The sequence below is a fragment of the Brachyistius frenatus genome, unplaced genomic scaffold (genome assembly GCF_029030835.1).
Source record: "Brachyistius frenatus isolate BFR_SWC_R1_liver_20210118 unplaced genomic scaffold, ASM2903083v1 Contig_6, whole genome shotgun sequence".
NCBI lineage: Eukaryota > Metazoa > Chordata > Actinopteri > Embiotocidae > Brachyistius > Brachyistius frenatus.
Window position 1 is genome coordinate 8,088,638 of NW_027210605.1, and position 27,759 is coordinate 8,116,396.

At 41.4% G+C, this 27,759-nt stretch overlaps 1 protein-coding gene across 2 annotated transcripts in view; it reads left to right on the forward strand.

The window, feature by feature from the left end:
- The first annotated feature begins 447 nt into the window (after positions 1–447).
- clstn1 (calsyntenin 1) overlaps positions 448–27,759 on the forward strand; it is a 37,227-nt gene continuing 9,915 nt past the window's right edge. Inside the window, exons 1-13 of one of the 2 annotated variants that reach the window (XM_069688990.1) lie at positions 448–711; positions 14,380–14,502; positions 17,555–17,584; positions 19,206–19,401; positions 20,701–20,909; positions 21,724–21,873; positions 22,137–22,322; positions 22,451–22,699; positions 24,185–24,306; positions 24,428–24,590; positions 24,989–25,039; positions 26,088–26,245; positions 26,776–26,924. In XM_069688990.1, coding sequence (XP_069545091.1) covers positions 630–711; positions 14,380–14,502; positions 17,555–17,584; positions 19,206–19,401; positions 20,701–20,909; positions 21,724–21,873; positions 22,137–22,322; positions 22,451–22,699; positions 24,185–24,306; positions 24,428–24,590; positions 24,989–25,039; positions 26,088–26,245; positions 26,776–26,924 — 1,868 coding nt within the window. In that variant the 5' untranslated portion in view covers positions 448–629. The remainder of the gene's footprint in view (positions 712–14,379; positions 14,503–17,554; positions 17,585–19,205; positions 19,402–20,700; positions 20,910–21,723; positions 21,874–22,136; positions 22,323–22,450; positions 22,700–24,184; positions 24,307–24,427; positions 24,591–24,988; positions 25,040–26,087; positions 26,246–26,775; positions 26,925–27,759) is intronic. The other variant, XM_069688991.1, reaches the window with a different exon arrangement.

Sequence of the window (27,759 nt, forward strand, 5' to 3'; positions counted from 1 at the left end):
GATTTTTAGTGAGATGTTGGATCATGTAACCATTTAGCTACTGACGAGAGATGTTTAGCGCGAAAAACATTTCGTCAGATATTAGAAGCCAGAAAGATTGGAAACTATTCCAACTATTGCTTTAATCTCTACAATGTGTTGCATTTTAAAAACTTTTTACATCATTCACTGTGTCAAATTTATATCTTAAAACGAACTAAAGCTGTCACATAAATAAGCTATATGCTGTTTGAGTAAAAAAAAAAACAACATTATTTCCCTCTTTATAAAATGGAAATACTCAAGTAAAGTACAAGTTCCTCTTACTTGTACTTAAGTACAGTATTTAAGTAAATGTACTTATGTACTTTCCACCACTAGAAGCGAAAATACGTAACAAGACTCTGTGTGGGACGTGTTTATCAGATTTCCGACAGCCCCTGAACGCAGCAAGGTGCAAAACTGCGCGAGGAGCGGCGATTGAAGGGGATAGCAGCAGCAGAGCGGCGGCGGCGACGACGGCCATCTTAGAGCTACCGTGGTAACCGACACTCATCTCCTGGATTTTATTTTTCTTGTCAGACAAACACTGCCCGACCGACGAGGGAAGAAGAAGGCTGTCTTTGACTTGGGTTGAACTCGAAGTCGGGATGCGGTTCCGAGGGAGTAAGCAATTTGCATCCGCCGTCGGACTGGTCCTCGGACTATTATGTGCGGTGGACGCAGCTAAAGGTAACTAAGCCGGGATTTATATCCCGTTGTGTCTTGTTTGCGTGTCACACGGGTTTCTTTGTGCGGTGTAAACGTTTGGACCGGGAGGTTTCCGTCTCTGTCGGAGCCTCCGGGTCGTTTCCAGACGCTGAAGGTGAAAAGAGAAAGGTTAGCCAGGCTTGTGCCGTCCTGAAGGATGCGTGTTCAGGAACCTGTTCAGGGATGGTCAGCTCCGGAGCCAGCCGCAGCGGAGGGATGTGGCGAAGTCACCCGCCGGTAGCAAGTACACCCTGCGATATATTCTGCCCAATTTAGCCTCTTAAGACAACCAGAAAATACACTTACAATTTAAACTGCAGCTATTGTCTGCGTTTTAACACTCGGTCCTGAATGCGTGATCATATCAAAGCTGCGAAACGACCCCCTTCTGTCATCTGCATCGATTCTATTTTTGGGTGCTCGTCTGTTCTCGTCCTTCTTCAGCCCTTTTTATTAGGATTAAAAACACGTCCCACCCTCTGCAGAGTTACTGCTTTTTCACTGGCCTGTGTCTGGTACTCCCTGTACTTATCTTCTTTTTCAATATTCAGCAATACATTTGCATTAAAGCCAGTAATGATATGTTTCGTTACCCCTCCTTTAAAAAAACAACAACAACAACATATGTATATATATCTATATTCAGTGATATTAAACGACAGGTTTATTCTTCCATTAGTTGGGCTATTACTTTTCGTTTCGCAAGGTGGTCGCACCAGGATGGAGGTTGGTTAGCTACGCATTGCAGATCCCTCTTCACATGTCCCCTGTTTTTTTCGGTGGGTTTAAACATTTATGTGCTGCGATTGCAGGCTTTGGTGTTTAAAAAGTAAAAAAAAATCTCAATGGGTCCGGGCCTCCTTAAGGACCAGAAACTACACAGGCTCTGAAAGTGCATCTGCACTCTTCTTTCGCAACGTCACGGATGGACACACTGAGGAGGAACATGGCTTTATTTGCTGCAGGGCGGTCCACCTCCCTCCTCACAGCAGCTCACATATCTGAACACCCTCCCTGCATGAATTTATAGACTGTGTTTAAACTCACTGGCCTCCCCAGGGAGAGCTTCCTGTTCCTGGGTGTGTAAAGGCAAGGCAGGTGCATATCAGTCACTGGCCACATCCACGTGCCTGGGCAGTCACCAGCGCCGGAGGCCTGTGTGTGCTTGTTGTACTTTTAATGGTACACTTATTGTAATATACGCCCTATGAACAAAGCAAAGACAGTGAAAGGGATATAGTTTCTCACAAAGATACGCACAGGGGCCATATTTTCCCTGTTTCCATGCCAAGGAGCTGGGAACGCACAGCACCATTTGTACAGCAGTAACTTAATTTATTTTTCTCATCAATCTAAAGGAAAAGGCCTGTAGCACTTGGTCCTGGGTGGAGGGTGTGAACGTGGCTCTTTATGTCTAGTCAAGTGTGTGTGTGCGCAAAGTGCACCTGCTGCCTTTCCTGCTCTTATCAGCAAAGCAAACCTGTGAAACAACCATCTTGGTGAGGGCTTATCTTTCATTAACCAAAGGTTACTCCTTTATTTTGTGCACCACCTCTCTCCTTATTGTTGCTCATATTTCTTTTACTACCAGCCATCTTGCACTGAATGAGGAAACCAAATACTACACAGTTTTTGTTTTTCCTTAAATAGGTCCCGTCCTTGTATTCTCTCGTTACAAATGATTTGATGTTATCACTACAGAAACAGATCGAGGTCCTGCACATTCAGCTGAATTTACAAGCACCGACAAAGGATGTTTTGTTTCTCAGCTATTGACCTATTCAAACATTTACCACTGATGAACTCAGAGGATCTGTTGAAACAAATTTGGAATGAGACGCATAAAAAAAAATCGTACCTAGACTGTATAATCCATTACTCGTCCAGTGAGGAAACGCTGGTGTGTGTAACACTGGAGTAAACACAGATCAGAGGTGCTGCTGAAGTCTCCAATCACTGCAGATTTTAAACTCTCAGGTGTTATCGGCCACTTCTTTACATGCTTTTTTTTTTTTTTTTAATAGACACCTATTGGAGTTTTTCGTTTTGTTCTCTACGATGCCTGTCGCTCGTTTCCAAGGTCTCACCCATGTGATCTATTTCATCTTCTGTTACCGTGAGCAGCTGCTGAGTGTCCCCATGTTCCCGAGTCAAACATTAGGTCTGCTGAGATGCGTGAGCGTCTTCTGAGCACGCAGTCGGACAAAGGGAAAGCGCTGGCTGCGGGGAAGTGTCTTGGCTCATTCATCATTGAATTAAGTAATTGTAGTTGAACAAATTGGACGCCCTGCTTTTTGTGTGGCGCTGAGTTAATATATGCGCTCTCCTCACGTGGCTGCGACATATTACACGTCAGACGTCAGAGTTTCCTCAGTTCTCCTCGTCCTGCGTGTGCTGGAGCAACGTACTATGAATCCAGTGACCTTCAGAGCAGTGTATCAGATCTACAATTTTCATTTTGAAATGGTATTTCTTGGTTCGTCACGATACAGCTCTTGGATTAAACCCCTGGTAATAACCTCATTAAAAAAAAATTCTTTTTTTTTTTTAAAGTTGATATAATGTGACATATCTCATACAGGGAAATATTTTGCAACATTTTCTTGATTTGTACAAGAAAAAGTCTTTTGTTTTTACTTGAAAAAAGAATTTAAATGATTATTTTTGTTGTTGTTGTTGTTTTATCAACAAATCTAATCTGATCTGTTTGCTGATCATTTCAGCCATAGTGTAAATGCTTAATGGCAAGCTTTCTCACTGTGAAACAGAATCTTCCCTTTAAAAACCAAATAGTGGTTTAAACCTCCTTCCTGCCAGACTTATGAAACCAATTCCATTGATTAGAGCATCCCTGAAACTGAAGTGAAGGATGTCTGCCACCTGTGATCTGGTTGACCCTGAAGAAATGAGCATGCTCATATTCTCTATGTGCTGCAGACCCTCCCATTTAAACCCACTTTAGGCCTTAACCAATAGTCTGCGTGACGCATGTCATCTTGCTATGTTATTGCAAACAGAAACTACGTGGATACACACAGCTGACAATGACCGCATTGTTCGCCTCTTGCATGCAGCTCGAATAACTCTGCTGTGTGCTGTTATTCAGCATCAGTTTACAGACTTGGTTTTTTTTTCTCCGAATATGTAATTCACGATGCTGTTGTGAGAGAAGTATGTCTTAAAAATATTGTTATAGTTGATTTTTGAACATGTCAGGTCTTCATCAGCTGGTAGGATGACAAAGAAGATGTCCGCTGTGTTACTCGGGTGGTTCTGTACGATAGAAGCCATTTTATTTGACGATGGTGAAATGCTCTCTGTGTTTGTACTCCAGTATCTCATCACTGCAACATTCAAAACTGTGTAGGAGAGTCCGAGCTGTGCAAATGGCACCAAAACTGTTAACTTTTGTCATACTCAGCCAAATATGTTCAGATGTGAGGAAGATTGGATAACATTTTTTATGAAGAATGGTTAAAATTGTGAAATGGTACAAAAAAAAAGGGTTCAATGTGGGGAATCTAGGGGAAAATGTTGCTTTGTACCTCACAATACAGGGTTTAAGTGTCTTGTAAAAGGCCTTAATCAGCTGCTTTTTACGTCATGGCATGAGATGTCTTCCAACATCACCTCTGCCCTGATTGTTTCTTCCAAAGTGGGATTTAAAATTCAAAAGCTGCTTCTGTGAAGTTTTATAAGAACTAACACCAAACATGTTACCCTGCATTGCCCCTGTATAACAGTTTGCTTACCCTACACAGAAGCTCTGCTCCTACAAGTTAACTCTTACATTTTTGTCAGTATTTATTCTGACACTTCTCAGAGGAACAAAAGGCTTTCAGGCCCAGATGTCGGGGTCGAGACCTCCGCTGAGCACGTCACAGTGCGGTCACTGTTCGCAGGATCACGACTCGAGCCCCTCAAGAATGTGTATATGAGTTAATCCTTCTGAAAGTGCTAAGATGTTGAAGCGTTTCCACTTGGTAGTTTGCCACCTAGGCCATGAGAATACTGCACTCGATTTGGGTCGGCGGTGACTTTCCTCTCATTGGTGCCTTTACGAGCTGAATGGAGTCAGTGAACTGTCGAGAATGGGTCATTCAGTTGTGAATATTAAGTTGGCCAGATGACTGGGAAGTTGTGTCGGCCACCAAGAAAGGAGTTTGATTTTCCATTGTCCTGCATGAGATATACAAACACCAGTATTGGAAAGAATATCAGTGCTTTTTAATTCATTTATCCTCGAATTTTAGAACTCAATTAAAATTCTGCCAAAATGTTTTTTTTTCAATTATATGATTTTTCTTTCTTCAATATTAACATTTGAAGATCATTTTTGCTTCAAACCATCCAAGTCTGCAAAACATGGAACAGAAAATATATCCTTTTTTACATTTTTTTTTTAATCTCATTTAAAGTGTCAGAACTGAAAAAGAATGTCTTAACTCCTAAATTAATAGCCAATGGTGAATATCACATTGTGTTATTTCCTTGTAATAAAACCCAGAGCATACAGTATTTAATTCAACCCACATCTGCAGCTTATTGGGCTGTGTTACCTCCTTCCCTGCGTCCCGTTTCCTTCCAGGAGAAAAAAATAAATTAAAAAAAAATGGCACTGCGGAGCCGTTCACGTTTGGGGCGTGTTCACATTAAGATTCAGCTTCCATGGGAAACGGGTAACCAGAGAGCACATTACCTGCCTCAGGTCGGCTCCACGCGAGCGCCTGTGCAGAGATCCCTGCGTCTCGCTCTCGCTCTCACTGGCTCTTTTGTGCGGCTCACACAGAGAGGTGATTGAGTTGCGTTCAGGGCCCTGTGGCTCCCAACCCCCTCTTCTGAGGAGCGCTCCGGCCGTCCGGGGTGTGTTCGCTCTGTTGGGCGGTTGTGAGTGCACACAAGACAAACAAATGTTGTTGCCTGGCAGGGAAACTGAGAGGCTGTCCTGTGCGAACGGGGTGTTTAGGGAGCGAGGGCCCCTGAGGTCCGGGGCTTCCCTTTAAGGGTCTGCGGGCCTCTGGAAACAGTCCACCGTCTGTGATGGAAGTGGTTTGCGTCAACATGCTCGGGAGCTTGTAAAGCAAGACAAACAGAAGTGTGCCCACTGTTTCAGACCATGAGCAGACTGTTCATTGATTAAGGAGAGAACCACTTACCAGCACAGTTGAAGTCATTCCTTCTCTCAGACTCACCTATCTGGCTGCAGTGTCTTTTTGTTTCCGTCGGATATTTCTGTCTGACTTAGATTAGGCCTGTAGCAGCTTCTAAACAGCCATTGAGGCCCCTTGTGGCTGTTATTTAAAAAACAGCTCTCTGCGAGAAAAATCTTGCTTTCGGCAAACACAGAATTATATATACTTAAGATTTTGGTGCATATCGCATATTTGTCTGTATTTTTGTTTTCCCAGTTTGAGCTGCTCAGAATTTTCCAAACTCTCCTTGGAAACACCTCAGGCTCCGACCGTAGGCCGAGCGCAGACGCTCTTCCTCTTTCTTCCTCCTCCTTCCGTGCTGTGCTGCAGCTGATGGGACAAATATGAACAACCTGGCAACAGAGAGGCTTTATTTAGTCTCAGACAACAAAAAGACAGTCTGCACACACTCTGCTTGTGGACCGTGCTGCCACTTAACGTCGCCTGTGATTGGCATGTTATGTTGCTAATTGTAATTTGTTTACAAGCCTGGCTAAAGCAAACATTTGCACCGGGGCGAAGACTGATGATGCAGTGTATTTCACCAAAGTTTAACCACATGCATTAGCTGCTTCGTATGTAATCTAAATACTAAGACACACAGTTCCAGTCTGCTGTCTGTATGGTAGGATAGTAATATTTTTCTGTACAATGTACTTCAGCGTAATGTGAAATTTTGCAGGACTCAAATGAATGTGATGGGTGCGAATGGATATTTGATTTATTAATGCACCAGAGAGTGATGTGTTGCTCAGAGGTGACCAGCCTTCTGTGGAGCGTAGTCGAGATTCACATTTACATGTAATCAAAGGAGTTGAAGGCTTGCAGGCTGCCGGACATCAAATGTGAAATATGAGCCAAATCGATGAGGCAGAGCTGCGCAGCACATTGCAGGCCGGACACGTGACTGCTGCATCATCATTACACAACAAGTCCTCAGAGGTTCCCGGGCATTATGAGGCCTCATCTGAAAATTACACACTGATCATATGCTGCTACGATGCTGCTACAAACTGGACAGCTGTGGAGGGTTTTTCTGCTTGTAACCCGGTTTACATCGTTGTATTTTGGTTTATTCAATACCGGTAGTGACATTTGTACACTAGCTGGACATGTGTTAAACTTTTGTCAAGCGTTCAAGATCAAGATATGCAATTGATGATTATTGTCGTTATCAAATATTCTATTGAGTAGTTTCTTGACTATACGATCAGCTGTTTTGTCCTAAAGATGTCGGAAAATACCAAAAAGTATCTACCTGCGTTTTCCAAAGCTCAAGATGCTGCCTCAAATATCTTGTTTTGTCCCAACAAGCGGTCCACAACCAAACGATATTCAGTTAATTATCACGAAGGAGTAAAAAAAGAAACACAAAATATTCAAATACAAGAAGCTGCAATCAGAATTTTTTTTAAATTTTTTTTCAATTAAGAAGTCACGCAAAATGTTTAATAGATTATCAAAATAGTTGGTGATTCATTTTCTGTCAACAATAAATCAATTAATCGACATATTGGTGCAGCTCTAATATACTGTACTGTCCCTTTGGGAAATTGATCTTGTCTCCGGCTCAGAGTTACTGGCTCACAACATCAGTGTTGGGGAAGTACAGAGATTTGACCCCCCCACCCCCCCCTATGAGAAAGAGGCAGCACATCAGTGCCATGGTGTGTACAGGCTGCCTATTGAATCTCAGGATTACCAGGACCCATTGTCGCTCAGACATTCTCGCAGGAAGTGTTTCATCACGGTTAATAGGTCAAACTGTATAGTTAACGCTTCAGTGAAAGGGCCAGGCAACCATTATGGGGCTTTGTCTTTGTGACCGTGTGAATGAATATGTTCCCTCACTCTTTGGGGGTCATGAAGGAAGTCTGTGGTGGCGTCTCACCGTTTAATTTGTGCCTCCACAGGAAGTTTGTGAATCCCGAAAGATTGCTTTAAAGTTTGACCTTATTGGCTGCTGATGGTGTTATTGTTGTGTTGATTTATTTGTGTCAAATTTAAGATCAAATCCACAGAAACAGTTTGTTTGTTTGGAAAGAGAGCAGAATCCTTTTAAGCCTTTTCTAAAGCTATTGATCGTCCTGTGGGTAAACCAGTTGCAAGGCAAGCACAAAAGTTGCAGTGGTAATCACACTGGACAACAAAAGGTTTTATATCAAAGAGGATTCTTCTCCTTGCTAAAACATGGTGCACTATCATGTTTGTGAGTAACCGATGTGGGGATAAGTGCTCGCCATCCTGGTCTCAGCCTCAAGCTGCAGCTGTGACCGTTGTTCGGATTACTGATCACCGATCATGATTCAAGGTCTGCCTGATTGTTTTTTCCCCCCACAGTACATTTCAAAGAGAGGGAAGCAAACCCCTCTGTAATAACCGGCCATAGTATCTTAAAACACCCCCTCTGGTTCACAGAGCTCATCTGTAGATGGCCTGCCACGGCACAGCTTGGCACGCACGGCCAAACCAAGTACTTCGTCCTCATCCACCGGTGTCAGCAGTCAGCCGAGTGTCGACCCTGCGAAAATGTTCCTGATCTCTTAAGTTCTCCTCCTGTCGACCATTTGGACACGTTAAGAGACGTCAAGGTGTTCTTACGTTCTATATATTCTTCTTATAAAGTGCTCCTATCTGCATGTCCAGGGTAAAAACTTGGCAGGGGCCTGCCTTTGTTACAGTTTGATGTCTTGCTCAACCTCGTCAGCGAGTGAAATAGACGCGTCCCATAATGGGATTAAATGTCATTGGCTTTGTTTGCTGTGTAACAGGATTGCATACCACTGTGCACTGTGGCGCTGGGCCGGAAGTGCGTCCAGTAACTCACCATCTGTGCATTTACAGTAACCAATTGATATGTGTGTTTGTTCATTTCTCCAAGGCTTCTTAAATTCTGCCACACTGGGGCGGAATAATTTCCTTCCTGGCTATAGTATAAAGGAGATTTTATTTGTCGCTGCATGCTTGAGATGGATGCTGTTAAAAAAAACACAAACATTTTTGTTTTTGCATACGTTGGCAGGGGATAACACTGCCGGCTTAGTATTTATTATTCAGCAAGAGGCTAATATCGGCCCATTATATCTGCATTTATATCCTAGGTCTTCATCTAATATTTATATTGAGGCCAACGATTTCTTTGTGCCAGAAATAGAATGGTGAGTAACTGTACGCCATTTTTTTCCTCTTTAACCTGCAAATGTACATGTGTGTGTGCGCAGTCATCTAAAAAAAGAGTTTGTCTTGATTCTATGCGATCAATCTGCACTCCAGCAGGAAGACTCGTTAAATGAGGTTAATAATATACCGTTCTACTTGTTTTTGCCTCCAAGGCATCATAAAATGACAACAACTTTGTCTTTCTGATTTAGCTGTTATATTTGATACATCCAGAGGCAGTGATAACGGAGGCAGCCTCTCGCAGTTATTGTGTTCTGCCAACTGTTAACTTTGACGTATCCTTAGACAGCAGCGTTTTTCACCGACAGCTGAACCTGCAGTTTTAGTCAGGACAGCTTTTCCTCACTTAGTCGTGACGCCCTTCAGTTTCAATATGTGAGGTTTTTTTAATTTTTTTTAATTTTGCGCCGTTTTTCCTTGAGTTTAAAGCCGAACAAATTTTCATAGATTAGACAATTAATAAGAGAAAATTATGCTGCTACAAATTTGATGATTGATTAATTGTCCAAGTCTTTTATTGAGTAAAAACATTAAAGAAAATTATGCCTCTTACATTTTAGGATTTGCTGCTTTTTCTGTTTTTTTGTCATGTTCATTTTTTGAGCTTTGGACTGAAGGTGTCACCCCATGAAAATTCAGCAACAAAATTGATAGATTGATTAATAAAATTGTTAATTTCAGGCTCACATGGGATTCAGCAGCGATTGACACGCGCATCCGTATCGGGTTCATTTTACTGCAAAATCACTAAGACAAGACAATATGCCAAAAGTTAATCAGTTTAATGTTGGATCTTAAAGAGTCTTGAACTGTCTTCTGAATGACTGAGTCTGCAGGTTGTAATTGTGCTAGTAGTGAGTACGCATTGTATTGGATGGACTGGTTTCCTAATTAAGTTAAATTAAGAAAATGGCAGTCGTCCAGGCTGAGCGTTCTCCGTGCTGCAGCAGCGGGCCCCTCTCAGGCCACATCGTTTCAAAGCCCTTTTTCTAATCTTATTCCACCCTAAATCCTAAATCCTCCCCTCTTAAAACATATTCTCCCTCCTTTATAACACATACTCCGTCCCTTATGATCGTAAGAATGCTATTCTATGAGGAATATAGATCGCTTGTAAGAAAATACACAGTTCTCAAGAACATGGCGTCTGCGTTTGTGCAAATCAATCACATTTTTGTTTGCTTTGTGTCAAATGTTGTTTGTGAGCGAGTCCACAGCACAACAACTGTTCTCTCCGTTCGATGAAGCCATCTTGCCAAAAGGACCTTGTCTGCAATTTCACGCAATGTATGATAATTTCATGCTTGAGATAAAATACTGTTTCAGATGTCATTTCATGGGAGGTTTCTGAATGAAAGGGGGCTTTGATGTTAATGGCAATGCACAGCAGGGGTGCAGTTTGTTTTTGAGTTTGTCTGGGGGCTTCAGGGTCGTTCTCATCCGTCCTCATACCTCCACTCACTCACGTTACACTTTTTCCATCAGTGCTTGTATCTGCATCAACTCTTTTTTGTATTTGATTTTATTGGTGCTGCTCTCGGATCATTGCAGGGGATTGGTCCTAGATTTAGCTTGGTATCACAGCACAGGGTTGATGAGGTGATAGTTGTGTGTGCAGGTATTTGATTGGTGGGCCTGTTTACGGTGGATGAAATGCGCCCTCTAAAGTACAGATTTGCCGGTGTGGAGATTTGTACCACACAAATGGACGTGCTGCTTTTTAAGTTAAGGGGAATAACATTGGAGTAGACCAGACATAAACGTCCCCCCCCACCCCGCCCCCCTCATCAGACAGCCATCTTGTTTGGTTACTCGGTTGTTACTGGTTCAGATTGGGTTGAAATATTTTGCTTACACCTGCAGGAGATACTGCTTGTGCACCTCGGTGCTGAAGGCTGTTAAAAGACTCGTGGACAAATGAGGCCCACATGTGACCAAGCTAGCAGTAACTGTGACTCTGTGGAAGTCAAAGCAGATTATTGCAGTAGTCTGGCCGGCAATCTGTCTGAAGACATCCACCTCACTGCAGGTCACGAGACGCTGAGCAAAGACTTCATCAATACAGACTCACTGGCAAGCTCATCGACTCCTTCCTATTAACCGCTGATTTGCAGGACAATATTTAACCAGGGATGTGAAGTGATTTTAAATCTCCATGTAGATCTGAGACGTGGGGATACACTTTTCATTTTGGCAAAGGCCTTTCTTACAGTGGAACTGTTTAAATTGAAATGGCAGTAATCTTTGGATTAATGTTCTTTATGCCTTGTTAAGCGTAGGCTCTGTCAGGTAGCCATCATCATGCTGTGTTTTGTTGTGCTGTGTTCAATTATTAAATAATGTTTTATGCAGCTGGGGATTTTAATTAATTTTTTTTAACTTTGTAACTGTTTTTTCAGTCCCTGAGAATTACACTGAATTGTGTGACGACATAAATGGAAGTCATTTGCGTCGCTGAAATTGGATTTGGCATGATTGACATTTAATGTCATCTGTAAACATCTTAATTATTTATTTATGCTGTCGTGGGTTTTCGCTTTATTTACTTTCCATTTGAAGATCACAATTTAATTGTAGCACAGGTCGTGCTACTGAACGTCAGGCGTCTTTCTGTGAGTCAGATGACGCATGTGTGATGTCGACTCTTTCTGCAACATAAAAGAGCTGCAGATTTAATTCCACTGTAAAACGTACTGCAAATAGGATTTAACTGCAAAGACTCAAAGGGGAAATGGTGTTACTGCTGTTAAATCTGCATGTATTAATTTGTGTAAGTCAGCAAGTAGCAACATGCCTTTGTAAATGTTTTAATGAGCTTTTGGGTCAGCTGACATGAAGTTTTTGAAACCTTTATGTATATAATGTTGAGTACAAACTTACATTTTTCAGAGTTTAAAATACACAAAACTGCAGTTAAAATGTACAGTTGTGGACGTGTTACAAGCCCGGTGACGCTGACAACAGTAATTAATCTGTCTATTGAAACAAGGTTGACTTTGGAGATGAGTGTTGTGTGCATAATGTTTGATTGTGCATGTTTAACCGGATAAATGTGGTCTGGAGGATGCTTCTTTCAGGTTTTGCATTGTCATCAATGTCAAACAACTAAACATGTAAAATTTGTATCTAAATGGATTTTTTTAATAGGATTTTTTTTTTAATATCTGATATGTCAGCATTTTCAAATGATTTTTGCCAATTGCCAATATTTGCACGTTCTCTCTGTTATTTAAAAAAAATCGGTTGTTGTGATCAGGATGACTTTTAAGATGGACAGTTATTTTTTGGTTTGAGGGAATGTTATGTGGTTCCATCTCGCATGACCAACACTTAGCCGTTGTTGCACATAGCATCTTTGCATTTCTATTGAAGACGACTGGAGTTAGCGTCATGGATTAATTAATACATAGTGGTGTAAGCATATCTGAATAACGGCCTGTTTATCACGATACTTGCAGTTTAATTTTATGGCATGTTTTTTTTTTTTATATATATCCTGTTAAACATGCCAAAATATGTGTGCATTTACTCAGGATACCAAAACAAAGTAATAATGCAGGCTTCTGGACAGCAATATCTACAATAAGTTATTCTTGTAAGCAGTAGCGAACTCTCCTTTCAACAGTGCTTTCAGTCGACTAATAACAAAATGGGCCTTATAGTCACTAACTAAACTGTTAAAGGCTTTTATTTAAAAACTCAGCAGTGGAACCTTTTGCTGCAGCGCGATCATTTAGAGTTGAAAAGCTCATAAAGCAGGGAATTACATTTTTACTTATTTACTAAAAGTCAATATGGACTTCGTTGCTTTTTGTCCCAGAGACTTGGATCTTACAGAAAAGTGAACGAACATAGAACTTTATTTCTAGCTGACAGAGTTCATTTCATGTTACTCATAACAACTTAAATATAGCATGTGTTACTAAAATTCAAGGGAATGCTCCTGTTTAACCATGGTCAAATTATTACGTTTTATAAATTATGAATGCGGATCATTGTCAACCTCAGACAGATTGTGTAACTGGAACTGTTTCCCTACATTACATTTGGGCCACATTATTTTGTTGTGGTCGATTATTCCTGCCATTGATTGTTTAGGCTGTTGCAGCCGTTCAATGTTAGGAAGACTACATGGTCTGGTCACATTGAATATATCAGACACATGTTTACATTTTCAAGAACAGTGCGGTTTATTTGAGGACAGAGGAAGCAGTGCGTAGAGACTTTAACTCGCTCTGGATCTCTTCATCTTCGGTAGCCGCAAAAGAAACAAAATAATGCTTTTTTTTTTTTTTTTGTGATCAGACAGTTAAAAAAAAATAGAGCTGTTACTAACAAGGCAGTTATGTAACGGTTCCCTCATGCGTTACTGTGCCTGAAGTAAATCTATCACTCCAAAAACTACAGTCACAGGGTGATCTGGACATCCTGGTTTTTGTGCTTTGCCTGGTGTGGTTGCGTTTCCCTGCGGATCTGTCCCCCGCAGCACTCCGTCAGACAGAGTTAGCATTACCTTTTGCAGATCAGTAGTACAGGAATGCTTGCCTCTCCTCCCGTTCTGGAGTGAGCACATATTGGCTGCAAGAGAGCTCCATCTCCCCCCCCCTGCATCGACGCTGTTCCCTGAGCCGGCCCAAATATGTCACTCACTGCAGCTTTTTTCTGCAGCCGCCGGCTACAACCGAGTCCTGTAAGCAGCTGGGACGCTTCCCAGTCAGATGAGCACCCGTAGCTGCAAACAGGCCTGAAAGTTCGGAGTCAAGAGTCTTGACCACCCGTGTGGTACCGCTGTTAAAACCAATTCACTGATATCATAGTGGCTCTGTCTCTTAGGACGGTGCTGGTGTGGAAGGCATCATAAAAGCATCTTGAAATGATCTGGTTTCATAATTGAACAATACAGCATCAAGAACATTGTAGATTTAAGATGGAGTAGGATGTTCAGCACAGTGGTTTTCATCCCACTCTGTGTGACACCAGCTGAACTAGTTTCCTCTCAAACGTGCACAGCTTTGGTCCTCTCTGGCTCGTGGTTGCCTGTTCCTGCTGGAGGTGATCCTTTTATTTTCTGCGGTGCTTCTAAAAATAACGTTAAAAGCATCCAAAACCGAATTAAAAATTTATACTTAAGCTGCATCGGAGGGGGGAGATAAAAGTTAGACGAGAAATTTTTAGCAAACAGACATGAAATGAGATCATTAAAAACACGTCAGTTTCTATTTCAGTTGTCTTTCGAGACAGAAATTAGACACTGACACTATTTCTCTGTTTCTCACAGTCAACAAGCACAAACCATGGATCGAGACGACGTACCACGGCATCGTAACGGAAAATGACGACAAAGTTCTTCTGGACCCGCCTCTAATTGCGCTGGACAAGGATGCTCCTCTACGCTATGCAGGTGAGGAAGAGCGTTTACTGCTGCCGCCGCCATCCCTTCACTGTACTCAGGAAAGAAACCCTGGTCATTTTGCAGTAAATGCAAGAGAAAAACATATCCACTAAGCTTTGAGACTGTAACACATGCTGGACGCAGAAAAACCCGCATGAATAATTTACATTTTCATAAACATCTCATGGATATCGATACGAACATTTCAAGACACATGATATTTTTTTCGAACGGATTACTGAACTGAACTGAGCTGAATTAATTATTCTCATCAAATGAAATAGAAAGCAAGCTTTACTTAATATGTAAGTACAGCCTCTAATCTAGACTCAGCGTCATGCTTTGAAATCGTGAGCATGTCATGGTTTATGCATGAAGGTCTCCCTCCCTGCTGGGTGTTTTAATATGTATAAGTCTTAATTCTGTCGGTCATAAAGGCTATATCTGAGATAACCTAAAATGAAATTATCACTGACTCAGTCGTGAAGAAGACAGTAGCCATCAAATCGTACTCTTTTTCCTTTGTTCATTGTTGAATAACGTGTGGTTGCCTGTCACTGACATACAGCTGGCTACCATATCCTCCAGATCGGCCCTTTTCATATTCAGATCAAAACACTTTTTCATGTTTTTTTTTTTTTTTCCCCCTCCCAGTGGAAGAGAGGCACAATTAGTGCGCTTTATGTACGAAGGCAGCGTTAGCTCTGGGTTGTTGTTTTTTTGTGGGTTTTTTTCATCATGCCAGGATTGACTTTGGCCAGGATTCAAAGCACCACAGCCCTGGAAATGATTTCCCACCATTTCACATCCCATGAGTTGTGTGATCTTTTGTCTGCTGCTCTCTTCACACTTTGTGCTTTCACTAGACTTCATATGACCATTTTAATCTCAGATTACTTCTCCTGATTTAGACTGCGAGGCTTTAACCTCCATGTGCTGGCCTCAGGACATGGCAAATGTAATATTCTTCGCAACGTCATGTGAAATTTGATAATTCTCCAGAGCTGATGGCTGTTTTGGATGACAACCTCAACAAGAGGCCCAGCAGTCAAATAAAATGCACATTCTCTGCATGACGTTTGTCTCCTTTCACAGTAAATTAGTGTTGAATACAGAGCCTGGCGCTCCCACTTCTTTCAGCTGGGGCTCCCCTCTTTTGATGAGCAGCGTTTTGAGAACGGACTGTGTTCCTGTGAACCAAGTTCTCTCGAGACAGAGTGAGCGGTCGGGCTTCACGTGGCAGCAGCGGTGACCCGCTCTGTCGTGCCAGCCTCCTTCTAGTTCGTCCATCTGTGCCAACAAACAGAGTTCACTGTAAAGCTGACTCACAGGCCATTCAGAGGCGTAATCCCAGACTGGAGTCAGATCACGGTGAACAGGTGAACCATGAACAAGGAAGTTAGTGTGTATATTAGGGGTGGAACAGTTAAGGTAAAAAGAGTCCCACTCCTTCATCGCATTTCTGTATTGTTCAAGTCATTTGAAGTAGGTTATGAGGCACGTGCAGAAAGAAAATCGAATGACTATTAAGAAAGAAAGAAAAGACTCGTGCCAATAACCCAGAGAAACATTCGCCAGCAGTCTGATGAATGGGAGCACTGTGGGTTCAGCGTTACCTATGATGACGATGACGGAAAACAAACGGTGGATAAAACGGCGACTTTGTGCGAGCGCTGCAAGCACGTGTTACTTATGCTAGCAACGATGGAAGAAGACATCCCAGTGCCCAGTGAGCCCCTTCACAGTGCAAGGAGGAGAGAGTCGAGTTGGAAAGGGCAGCTCCTTCTGCCAGGAGCATCTAAACAGCCTCTTTATGTAGATTCAGACAGGGCACGATCCAGAACTAAAGCATCGGGGGGTGTTTATAGCAATAGGCATGCAGCCCTATGTAGTCTCGGAGGGTATAAGATCTCAAGCATACGGTTGAAGTGCTCGAGCTGCGCTGTAACATGCCCTCCTGCCCACACTTGAGTGTGTGCCTCCAATTAGAAAACCTACACTTTAAATAAAGACGCTGCATGTTCTTAGCCAGAGTTTTGTCAAGTCAAACAACGAACTGTTTTTTTTTTTTTTTTTTGCCGAGCACATTAGAAGCATAAATGTACCGAACTGAACATAAATGACCACAAAACCGTGAAATGAACTGAACGGGAAATGTTTGCGAACCGTTCCATCCGCAGTGTATATTAGGCTGATGTACTGACTGCACTGTACAGTCACTGTAAGTATTTCAGTCAGGGCGATTGGTGATTGATGACTGTGCTCTACAGAAGTAATGAACAAGATGACAAGAAAATATCCTTCATTTCTGCAGCATAGTTCCTGCAAATAGGTTATCTTATTGATAAGTGAATATGTGAATGTTCAGATTATCCTTCATGATGCAAGGCCAGCGAGACTAATGAAAAGCTGAGGAATTCCCCAAACCTTGGTGGGAGTTGGTCGTTAAAGGCCATTACTCCCACTGCATGACGGGCCTTAACGGCAGCCTCCAACGGGACATCCATCCATTAGCTGCACCCGCTTCTCCTTCACTAATGTGAAATCCATTTCTAATTGTTCAGCAGGTGAAAACCCTCCGGAGGCTGTGACAGGGATTTAAATCAGTCAGCTGAGCAGAAAAGGACTTCATCATTTTGCACTGCCGAGATTTCTTCACCTTCTCAGTACATGTTTTAAATTGTTGTCAAACACAGTGATTGGATCATTGACAAATTGGTTTCCACTAAACACAAGTGTGACATTTTGAGAAGAGGAGCAGACTTTCTACAATCCTCCAAAATATGCTGGTTTTGAAAAGTGAGATTTTGGTTTCTTGTGGGATTTTCTGAGTCATTGATAATACTGCAAAGGCTATAACACAACCAGTGTTTCTTAAATGTATGAATCCCTCCTTTTTTTTTTTTTCTTTTTTTTTTTTTAACTGGCAGAAGTTTTTCTGATGGTGGTTCTGTAAACCTAAAGCGAGAGTATGTTTCCTTTCTGTCCTCTCTGTGTTTTCTCTGAGCTCCTAACTCTTCTTTCCACTGATCTGGGTTTATCTTCTCTCCCTTCTTTGTAGAGAGTTTTGAGGTGACCCTCACTGAAGAAGGTGATCTTGGGCTCTTTCTTCTGCCTTGTGCTTACTTGTTACTATTAACCCACTAACGCAAAAAAACAGCATCCACACTTTTACACAGAAACTCCCGCCATGCTCTGTAATTTCCCCCCATTTTGGTTTTTCTCGACCTTGCGTTTTTTTCTCACCCTGAATTCTTTGGAGTTCCAACAGCTGGATGAAAAGTGTGATGTGGGGCTGACTGCTCTTAGAAATATCTGTGCATGAGACATCCATTGCAGTTTGCAGACCCTAACAGTTTTTCAGCTGTCACAAGGAAACAGAAAGCTGCTTAAAAAAACAGGACTTCTCAGTCACTTTGCTGCCTTTTTGTCCAATCCAGTTCTTTCAATTAATAAACATGGAAGGCTCAGGCAATTTGTGGCACGATTATAAATGATAATATGAAGTCAAATCTAAAGCTTGCATAAGAGGATATCATAACCTCTTGACTTTCATGGCAATTGGAGCAGAAATTGACACCAGAATTGTTTCTCTCAAAGCAAAAGAAGGCTCTGAAAAAGTCTTAAAGACACCAAGCATGCTCGTGGTGCCTCTTTGTGACCTCTAATGCAGTTACAGTGACTCCTGTGGACTCTTCTGACATTTAAATCTTCAGAATGAGATTGCTGGGATTGTTAACTAATGCAAACTCTCTCTGCTGCAAAGTTTCTGTTGTTGCATCTTTGCCTCAGTGGATCTCTTTGAGTTAGTTCTCCACCACTAATCCCCACCATTAGCATGGCTGCAGTTGTCATTTGATGTGGATGTCAAGCAAGTTGATATTTCTAACCCCAGTTCTCATCCAGTACTTTTTTGTTTGTTTGAATACTGTTATTGTACTGGTTCAGTTCTCTATGATTTTGTGATTTATTTATTTTTTTATTTGGATTCATTGCAGTAGCTTTGGATGAGGCAAAATTACACAGGAAGACTTTATTTAGTTGTGAAGAAATATTATAGGAAGTGTTGTCGGAGATTTTATTTTTCTTTCACAGACGTTTTAGGGTTTTGATGGCTGAATTAGTGCTGTATCACCTAATCACAATGCTCTCTATTGATAGGAGCTTTAATTTTTTTTTAAATTTCTTTTGTTTATATTAATTATTGTTTCTCTCATAAGATAGGTTTTAATTTGTATTCATTACAGAGATAAATGCTTCTCGCTTTCTAATACTGTGCTCTCTGTACTGGTTTGAGCTTGGTTTCATGACTTTGATTTATGATATCTATAAGTACTCCTGTGAAATGCCTGTCCACTTATTTTCAGTTTCTGCCTGCATGACTGGATGCAATGTTTTCAAGTGGCTTGGAAAATACACTCTGTCTACTGATACTAAATGTCCCACACCCTCTCCCGACTCCCACCAACTACTCACCCATGTGACAGTGCGTTTGGGCTTCCTCCACAGACACCACGCACACCAATCTACAACTCCCCGGCTCCCAAAACCTGTGGCTGGTGTTTTTTTTTTTTTTTTTTTTTGCTTGAATTAATTTGTTTTGTAGTTAACATCTTTTTTTTTTTTTTTTTTTTTTTAAATCTTTAATTTAAATTTCACCGCTATCGTCAGTTATTCTGAGCAAACTCTCTTTTGGCTCTTAACGTGTTCAGGTGAGATTTGCGGCTTCAGGATCCATGGGCAGAATGTACCCTTCGAGGCAGTGGTCCTGGACAAGTCCACTGGCGAAGGGGTGATTAGGGCCAAGGACAAGCTGGACTGCGAGCTGCAGAAGGAGCACACCTTCACCATCCAGGCCTATGACTGTGGAGAGGGTCCTGATGGCGCCAACATGAAGAAATCCCACAAGTGAGTCTGCCAGCTCAAAAGTCTCAGTACCTGATCTGATCCCTGAGTTTTCCTCCATCTTAACCAGACTGTGTGTTCTGCAGTGATTTCAGAAAAGTCTTATCACCTCACAGAAAAGATATACACTGATTATTCTGTAAACACAAAATGAAGACCTACAGTCTCATATCTATCTGGAATATTTTAGGGTACTTGAACACATTAGGTGTGGTTCATTCGAACTATGATGCATTTACTGGCTATTTTGGTTGGTTTGTGAAAGCAACGCAAAGGCACCACAGGACTGTGTTAAAATAATTATGTGGTTTTACAATGAAATTAAAAGCGAAGTTACTATTGAATCTTTATGCTCATTGTGGGACATGTCAAGGGAGTCTTGTCCCAATTCAGCCTTATAATAATCCATTATCATTTAGTAATATGAATGCACATAAGGACTAATGTGAGGATTTTCCCTCATCAGAGAGTAAAAAAGAGTGTAATGAGCTACTTAATTGCTATTCCCCTGTCCAAAAATGAATGAAGTTTGCTATTGCTTGTAATATCACAGTATAAGACTGGAAGTATGTTTTTTGTGTAGGTTCTGTTTGTCATTACTGATGACGAGTTATTTGTTTATGAGAATTGTCAACAGACAATTAAGCTGCAACTATTTTCATCCTACATTGTTTCAGTTGTTTTTAAGGAAAAGATTTGTCGTTTGAAGATTTAATGCTTTTCATTGTCTTAAAATTGACGTAAGGACTTTAGTCGAACAAAAATGAGACATTTAAAGAGGTCATCTTGGCACTGGTCTTTTGTCACTGTTTTATGCTATTTTATAGGCTAAGTGATTAAATAACCTAGAAAGTAATCAGTGGATATATTTGTTTGTGAGGGCTTTGTGACACCACAGAAGATATATAAACAAAAAGATCCATCACAGTAGCAGGGTTGGATTTCTCTATGTGGGTCCAAGTGGTGCTGATGATGCAGGATAACAGTTGCCAAAACAACAAAATGAACAAATTCTCTGCCAGTCCACATGACTTCATGTTTACTCCTTTCTTTCTACGATTTGTAAGAAACAACACGCATCTAAACTTAAAGGCAAGAATGTAAAATGTTTTTGTTTGTACAAACTCCAGGTGTGAAAGTGACCACAATTATCCATTCAAAGAGGATCCTTTTCACACAGTATATACATTTCTACGTATTCTGATGATCTCTATCAAATGTGGCAACAAAATGTTTTGCTGCTGATAACTACATCATTGAATATCCAGCTGACCGTGTCCTAACTTGAATACGTCCCTTCAGGGCCACCGTCCACATCCAAGTGAACGACATCAACGAGTATTCGCCGGTGTTCAAAGAGAAGTCGTACAAAGCCACCGTTATTGAGGGAAAGAAGTATGACAGCATCCTGAAGGTGGAAGCTGTGGACGCCGACTGCTCGTTCCAGTTCAGCCAAATCTGCAACTACGAGATCGTGACTCCCGATGTGCCGTTCACCATCGACAAAGATGGTAAGTACCTTCACGTAGCGGCCTCGTCTCCGCGCCTGCTGGGAAAAAGCTGCAGCGCACATCTAAGAGCCACGATTGTATTGACACGCATCACAAAGTCTATTGATCCGAGTAAACAATGATGCCGCAAGACATCGTTTAGAATTCACAGCAGCTCGCTGGCGTGCAGGAGAGTGACAGCCTTTTGAAATGTCACCCAGGTTGGTCAGTGATTCGTGTCGAACTCGAGGCTTATTCATCTTCGTATCTTGTAAAAGAAAATTAAAGATCCAGTGAAAAAGACATCTGATATCGAAGTCCAACAGATATGACGCCTCACTGATAAATAGGAAATACAGACAGGTTATAGCGGGAAAACATCAATCGGGATGACAATACATAATGTTGATTGTGACAGCTAATCAGTGTTTGAGGTCGAAATATAAGAGCCTAAAATGAGATCTGATCTTAGTCCAACAAATTCCTTCAGTTTCTTTCTTCACTTGAATTGTCGACACTCTGCATACACACTTGCTTCATAATAATGAACTCTCAGTGTAGCATCTCAAAGAAAAATCTAAATATTATGATGTGGCCCGAAGAGATGTCAGTCAATGTATTATGCTTCTGCTTGGCCTGACAGTAAAATACTTTTTCTATGTGGCAGTTCTGTGTTATCTAAAATACTTAGTGTTTTGGGTCATATCTGCCTGAAAGGTTTTTATGCCTGTTTTTGAGTCATTCTTTTCTTTTTTTTTACACTTCCATTTCTAGCACAACTGCAGCTTTGACCTCCTGGTACTTAAATTATCTTTTATTTCCCTGCTTCCCTCAGGTTTTATCAAGAACACAGAGAAACTGAGCTACGGCAAAGAGCACATGTATAAGTTGACTGTGACCGCCTACGACTGTGGAAAGAACCGGGCCTCCGAGGACGTGCTGGTCAAGATTAGCGTCAAGCCCACCTGCAAACCCAGCTGGCAAGGTATCAAAGCTCTCCTCTTCTCACTGTAGCTCACCAATCACCTCTGTTGATGTGCGTCTTCACAGAGGCAGTTCATACAGGCTACTATTGTGAAAAAAGTTTATTTATTTGACTCCTTTAAGGCCTTCAGTACGCTTAAGAGAACTGAGCTGAAATTCTTCTCAATGAGTAATTACTATATAGAGGCCGTGTATTTACAGCTCACCTCTTATCAGTGCTCGAAGGACATCTTTTCACTGTTTTCTCTCTCCTCTTTTTTTCAGGCTTCAATAAGAGGATTGAATACGAGCCTGGCACTGGTAGCCTTGCCCTTTTCCCCAGCATGCACTTGGAGACCTGTGATGAGCCAATCACCTCCATCCGAGCCAGTATTGATCTGGAAACCAACCACATTGGAAAGGGCTGTGACCGTGATACCTATTCTGAGAAGTCTCTACACAAGCTATGTGGTAAGCAACGGCTCCACTGGAAATGGTAGTTGTCAGTAGTTGAAATCAGGTGCTTTTTTTTTTTTTATTTCTTTTTTTTATAGATCAACATGCTGAATATAATTGCTTCTGCTGTCTTTGTTCTCTAGGAGCCAGCTCTGGCACCGTGGAGCTCCTTCCTGCACCCAGCAGCTCCGCCAACTGGACGGTAGGACTGCCTACCGATAACGGGCACGACAGCGACCAGGTGTTTGAGTTTAATGGCACCCAGGCCATCAAGATTCCTGATGGTAGGGTGAAAACCAGCCTGAAGGAGCCCTTCACCATCTCTGTGTGGATGAGGCACGGCCCCGGGGCCCACGAGAAGGAGACCATCCTCTGCAACTCTGACAAGACAGGTAGCGGCCCTTAAGAAAATGAAAATGTTTCCTAATATTTGTCTGAAATAAACGGCCGACCCACCCTATAGATTAAAACTTTCTTTCACGTTGATTAGAAAATCCTTTAATGCAAAGAATATGACATGACAACGACATGAACTGAAGTTATTTTAATTATTTATATGTTTCCAACTTTTCTGAAAAGGTTGTTTATCCATTAACTATAATCAAACGTATAAACAAATCAATTTAAAAAGAATCAGAACAAAAAGTCTGTACAGATCACAATATAAATTTCTTTCACTTTTAGGTCACAATCTTATCATATACTATAATTTACTACAACTCTTAACAAGTACTAACCATTGTTAAGACAAGACATGCACTCATTTATCTGAAAACCCGTGTTTAATTGTTTTGCAGTCAGAGTGGCCTTCTCATTACTGCTGCACACATGGTGCCTGAGTGTGCCTCTGATAAAAAAACAAATTTAAAAAAAAAAGTGTAACTTGAGGCTGTAATGAGCGTTTGGGCTCAGCTGGCTGGCTAATAAGGCTTTGGATTTTCTTTCCCACCTCTGCCGGGCGCTCGCTGACCTTTCCATTTTTGTCGGGAGTTGTACATTTTTACGTGTGGTCACAAGCTCCTTGATCTTATTGACTGTAAAGTCTCGGCCGTGGCCAGTGAGGGCGAGGGAGCTCATCAGCTTCTGTCTGACTGCTTGTATAAGAAAGATTACATCAGAACGGCTGGACAGGAAGCTCCCATCCCCATGATCCCAGCATCATTCATGACCCCCATTCAGCACAGACTTCTGCTTCACAGAAACATGAATCTCACATTCAGCTCATTTCTCATACAGTGTAGTTTTTTTTTTTTTTTTTTATCCCTTAATACAGAATCTACATTTTAAATATTAAAACTAAAGAGAGTGAGGTTAGAATTTACTTTACTAATTATTTTTATGTATCAACAAGGTTTATTTTTACCTGGTTTCCTCCAATAATAAAACTCTGGTTACATTTCCAGAAGAATAATTGGAGAGTAACACATTTGTAAACAGGAATCGGTTGTGAAATACGTTTCAAAACATCTTTGCCTCTGAGAATCTGATAAAGGAATGCTGTAAATCACATAAACAAGAATTGCCAGCGGGGAAATGGTAATGCACCGATAACCAATCCAAGTGAATATTTTAAAAAGAAAATTTGTTTTTTAAATCATAGTTTACGTTTTTAATGCAGTGTTTATAAGTAACTTACTGCCCTCTTGCCATCAGTCGTAAATGTAATGCAGTAATAGCACAGACCACATGACATAATGTTAGTGTGTGTTAGATTCAGTTGTTGTATTGAATTAAAAGAAATACAAATACCAGCAAATGTTGTGTTTTTCAATCTTCAGTTAGTTCGTTAATAATATTCAGCCATCTTACATAAAGCACGTAGTCAGTCATTTATTCCCATTTTAGAGTTTCTCATCCAGATCTCCTCTTCTCTGCAGACATGAACAGACACCACTACTCACTCTACGTGCACAACTGCAGACTGATCTTCCTCCTCCGCCAGGACCCGTCGGAGGCAGAGAACTACAAACCAGCAGAGTTTCACTGGAAACTCGACCAGGTCGGCTGCTCCTAAAACCAAACTTTGTTGAAGTTTAGAGAATGACAGCCCCGTGTAACAAGAAATATAGCGATTAAGTCCCGGTTTCAGCTTTTCATGCCCTCTGTTGTGTCCTTCGCAGGTGTGTGACAAAGAGTGGCATCACTATGTGCTGAACATAGAGTTCCCCACTGTTTCTTTGTTTGTGGATGGGACCACCTTTGAGCCCTTCCTGGTTACAGAGGACTACCCACTGCGCACCTCCAAGATCGAAACTCAGCTTACCATCGGTGCCTGCTGGCAAGGTAAACACTTTCATTTTTGAAGGAACGCTATTCAACGACAAAAGGTAGTCATTTATGAAAAAGTCGACATGCATCATATAGAAATCTGTTTTACAACTTGTTACAATTTTTTAAGAGTTCCTCTTTCGCAAAGCTGATTCTCTTCTTCTGTAAGGTTTCACTATTTTTGAAGGTTAAATTGTAAAATAAATGTGTGCGTGGTACCTGATATTCTCTTATTCCCTTTGATTCGAGCTTGTGTAAAATACAATGTTCATATTGTTTTACAGTAAGCTAACGCTGTATTAACTCTTTCTTCGATTCTGACCGTGACCTCATATTTAGCATCTGAACCTCTCCTGCAGATCCTTGACTTTCCTCCCTGTCTCTCCCTGCTCTCTTGTTTCTGTCCTCTACAGAAAACTCAGGACATGACAATGACACTGAGACAGTCTCTGAGCCCCCCTCAGGTTGCTCAAGTCTTTCCATTACTCCTCAGATATGTCCATGTGTCCACAATGTCCCACCATGCTAACTGCATCCTCATACCATTTTGACTAGAATGATTCTTATTTACATTCTAGATTTCATTTTTGTCATTACTCTGTAGCATGAGGCAGTATTGAGTCGGGTGTGATTTAAAACTACCTGATTATTTTGTGTGTTTTATTCATCCTCCATCTATTCGCTGTCGTCACTGCAGCAGCCAGGCAGCTGCTTCTTTTTTTTTTTTTTTTTTTTTTTTTTACACTACAACCTGATACACCAGCAGAGCAGAAATAGACACATAATGAGCACAAAACTGTGACCTGGCTGCAGCGATTCATCCATGCTGACTTTTCTCACAGAGCATGACCTTGGGGTTATAAGCAGCAACTCCTGCATATCAGATAACAATCCTACAGCAGCACACAAACACTGGAAGGCTGTGACCTTCAGATGTAGAGACAGACTCTGCAGTGGTGCTCATTATGGTTCAGCAGGAAGACACGACACCGTTGTTTCACCTCTCAATCGGCAGGATTGATGCACCGCACAGTAACTCTGAAATATTCACTTATACTTAAATGTCAAGGCTCCAAATTTCAGATCAGTTTTGTGTATGCTGAGCATTTCGCTGCCCTTAAGATGGTTCCATTATTTTGTGAAAATAAGACGACTAAAGAGGATTAATTCACCCTTATCTTAGATAATCCCCTCTTTGAGTTTCTTTCTTTCTGTTGATGTCATTTCTTTTCCACAGTAAGGCAACAGTTCACCCCGTTAATGCAAATGTTGCATGTGCTGAAGGCGTGTATAAGCTCATCCATCATTTGCTCTCCGGGCCTCAGGCCTTGTGTGGGCACACATACTAACTCGCATGAACTCCACTCACGCCAGCTTTGCATATTGAAACAGCATGCTTGAATCTCCAGCCCAGAAAAGGTGACGCCTGTGAAACGTACACTTGAGTAACTACATGTTTTGTGTGTGTTTGTTACTGTTTTCTTCTCCTCGTCTCTATCCTGATGCAACCAGGCGCAAACGCTCGCATGGTTCAGTTTTTCCGGGGGAACCTTGCGGGGCTGATCATCCGCTCTGGCAAGCTGGAGAACAAGAAGGTGATCGACTGTTTGTACACCTGCAAGGAAGGACTCGATGTGCAGCTGCCTGAGGAGGTGGCTGCAGCTGTCAAGGTGAGGAGGGCACAAAACACTGAGATCCAGAACTCAGCAGTGAGGTTGAATCTGAGAGTATTTGTCAAGAAGACAGTCAAACCCAGTTGTCCCTCCCATAGGTTGCATTTATGAGTGAATTGTTATTAGTTCAACCAAGGAGAGGTTTTAATAATATTTTAAGGTCTGAAAAGGTGAGACTTATCAAGTATTTAATACTAAAAAAGCAGAGAGTGGAAGACAAATCATGAAAAACAACTGGTTCCTTTTTTGTCAGCCCTCTCATCAACCTCTTTGGATTAAACTTGCAACCATATTGGGGTCTTTACCCCAAAATTTGGAACCACTGTTCTAACTGAAAGGTTGTATTTCAGCTGTTTTGATCATATTGTCAAGTTCTCCTGGACTATGTGTGGAACTGATTGTATGTGATGCCTGGTAAATGACTTAAATGGGCTTTCCACATGTTCTATAATAGCTCAGTATCAGTCTTGTAGAATATCAAATATTTTTCACAAGTAGCCTGGAATCACCTTGTTTTCTTCTCTCAGGTGGAGTTCAACCCCAACCAGTCCTCTCTGATCGTGGAAGGCGACGACATCGATGCCTTCGACAAGGTCATGCAGCACATCTCCTACTTGAACTCCCGCCAGTTCCCGACCCCTGGGATCAGGCACCTTCGTATCTCCACCACCGTCAAGTAAGATGCTAAAAATACTTTTTATTATGCTCTCTGCTCGGTCTCTGTACTGTCTCCTCATCCAGCTGCAGCCATCTATGAAACGGGTCCTTTTTACCTTGTAGACATTCAGAGAGGGTTTGTCTTGTTACTTAAAATTTAAGGAAGGTGTGCTGAGGTAAAACGAGGAGGTCAGGAGTTTTACGTGCTTTCCATAACAAAGAGAATAAACATGAACTGTTTTGGTGCTGGAAAGTGACAGGCAGAAGAGCATTATGAGTTCGTATTTTGTTTTTTATTCTCTTTGATGTTCTCAGAGACTGAAATGTGAATAACAGAACAGCAATACATTTACCGATATGAAACAAACATGTTAAGACTCTCCTGTTTTTGGTTGTGTGTTTTATTTTTATTTTTTAACTTACTCCGAAATTGGTTCCAGTGGGTGAAGCAGTTTAACAATGCTTCTTTTTTGCATATGCACAAATCTGCATCAATGCTCGGCTTCATTGGGTGGACCGAGTGACTAGACCAAATGATTCATTGTCTTCGTACCTTAAATTCCTATCCGTGACAGCAGCTTTACAGCCAGTGGTGCGATTACATCTGTATAAATGTAGTGGAAGTGTTGCAATAAGCCTTTTAAATGTAAAGTTACATAACACTTTGCAATCACAATGAAGCGAAAGTGAAAAGGCCTTTAAAAGGTTTAAATTTTTTTTTAAACCTTTTAAGTTTTTCCTCCACATTATTACATACATCCGTTTACTGGTGAAAGAGGTTTATTTCCTTTTTCTTTTGTTATTATTTTTCTACTATTTCCTGGAAAAGAGCAAAGACTGTAGTTTTATTGCTG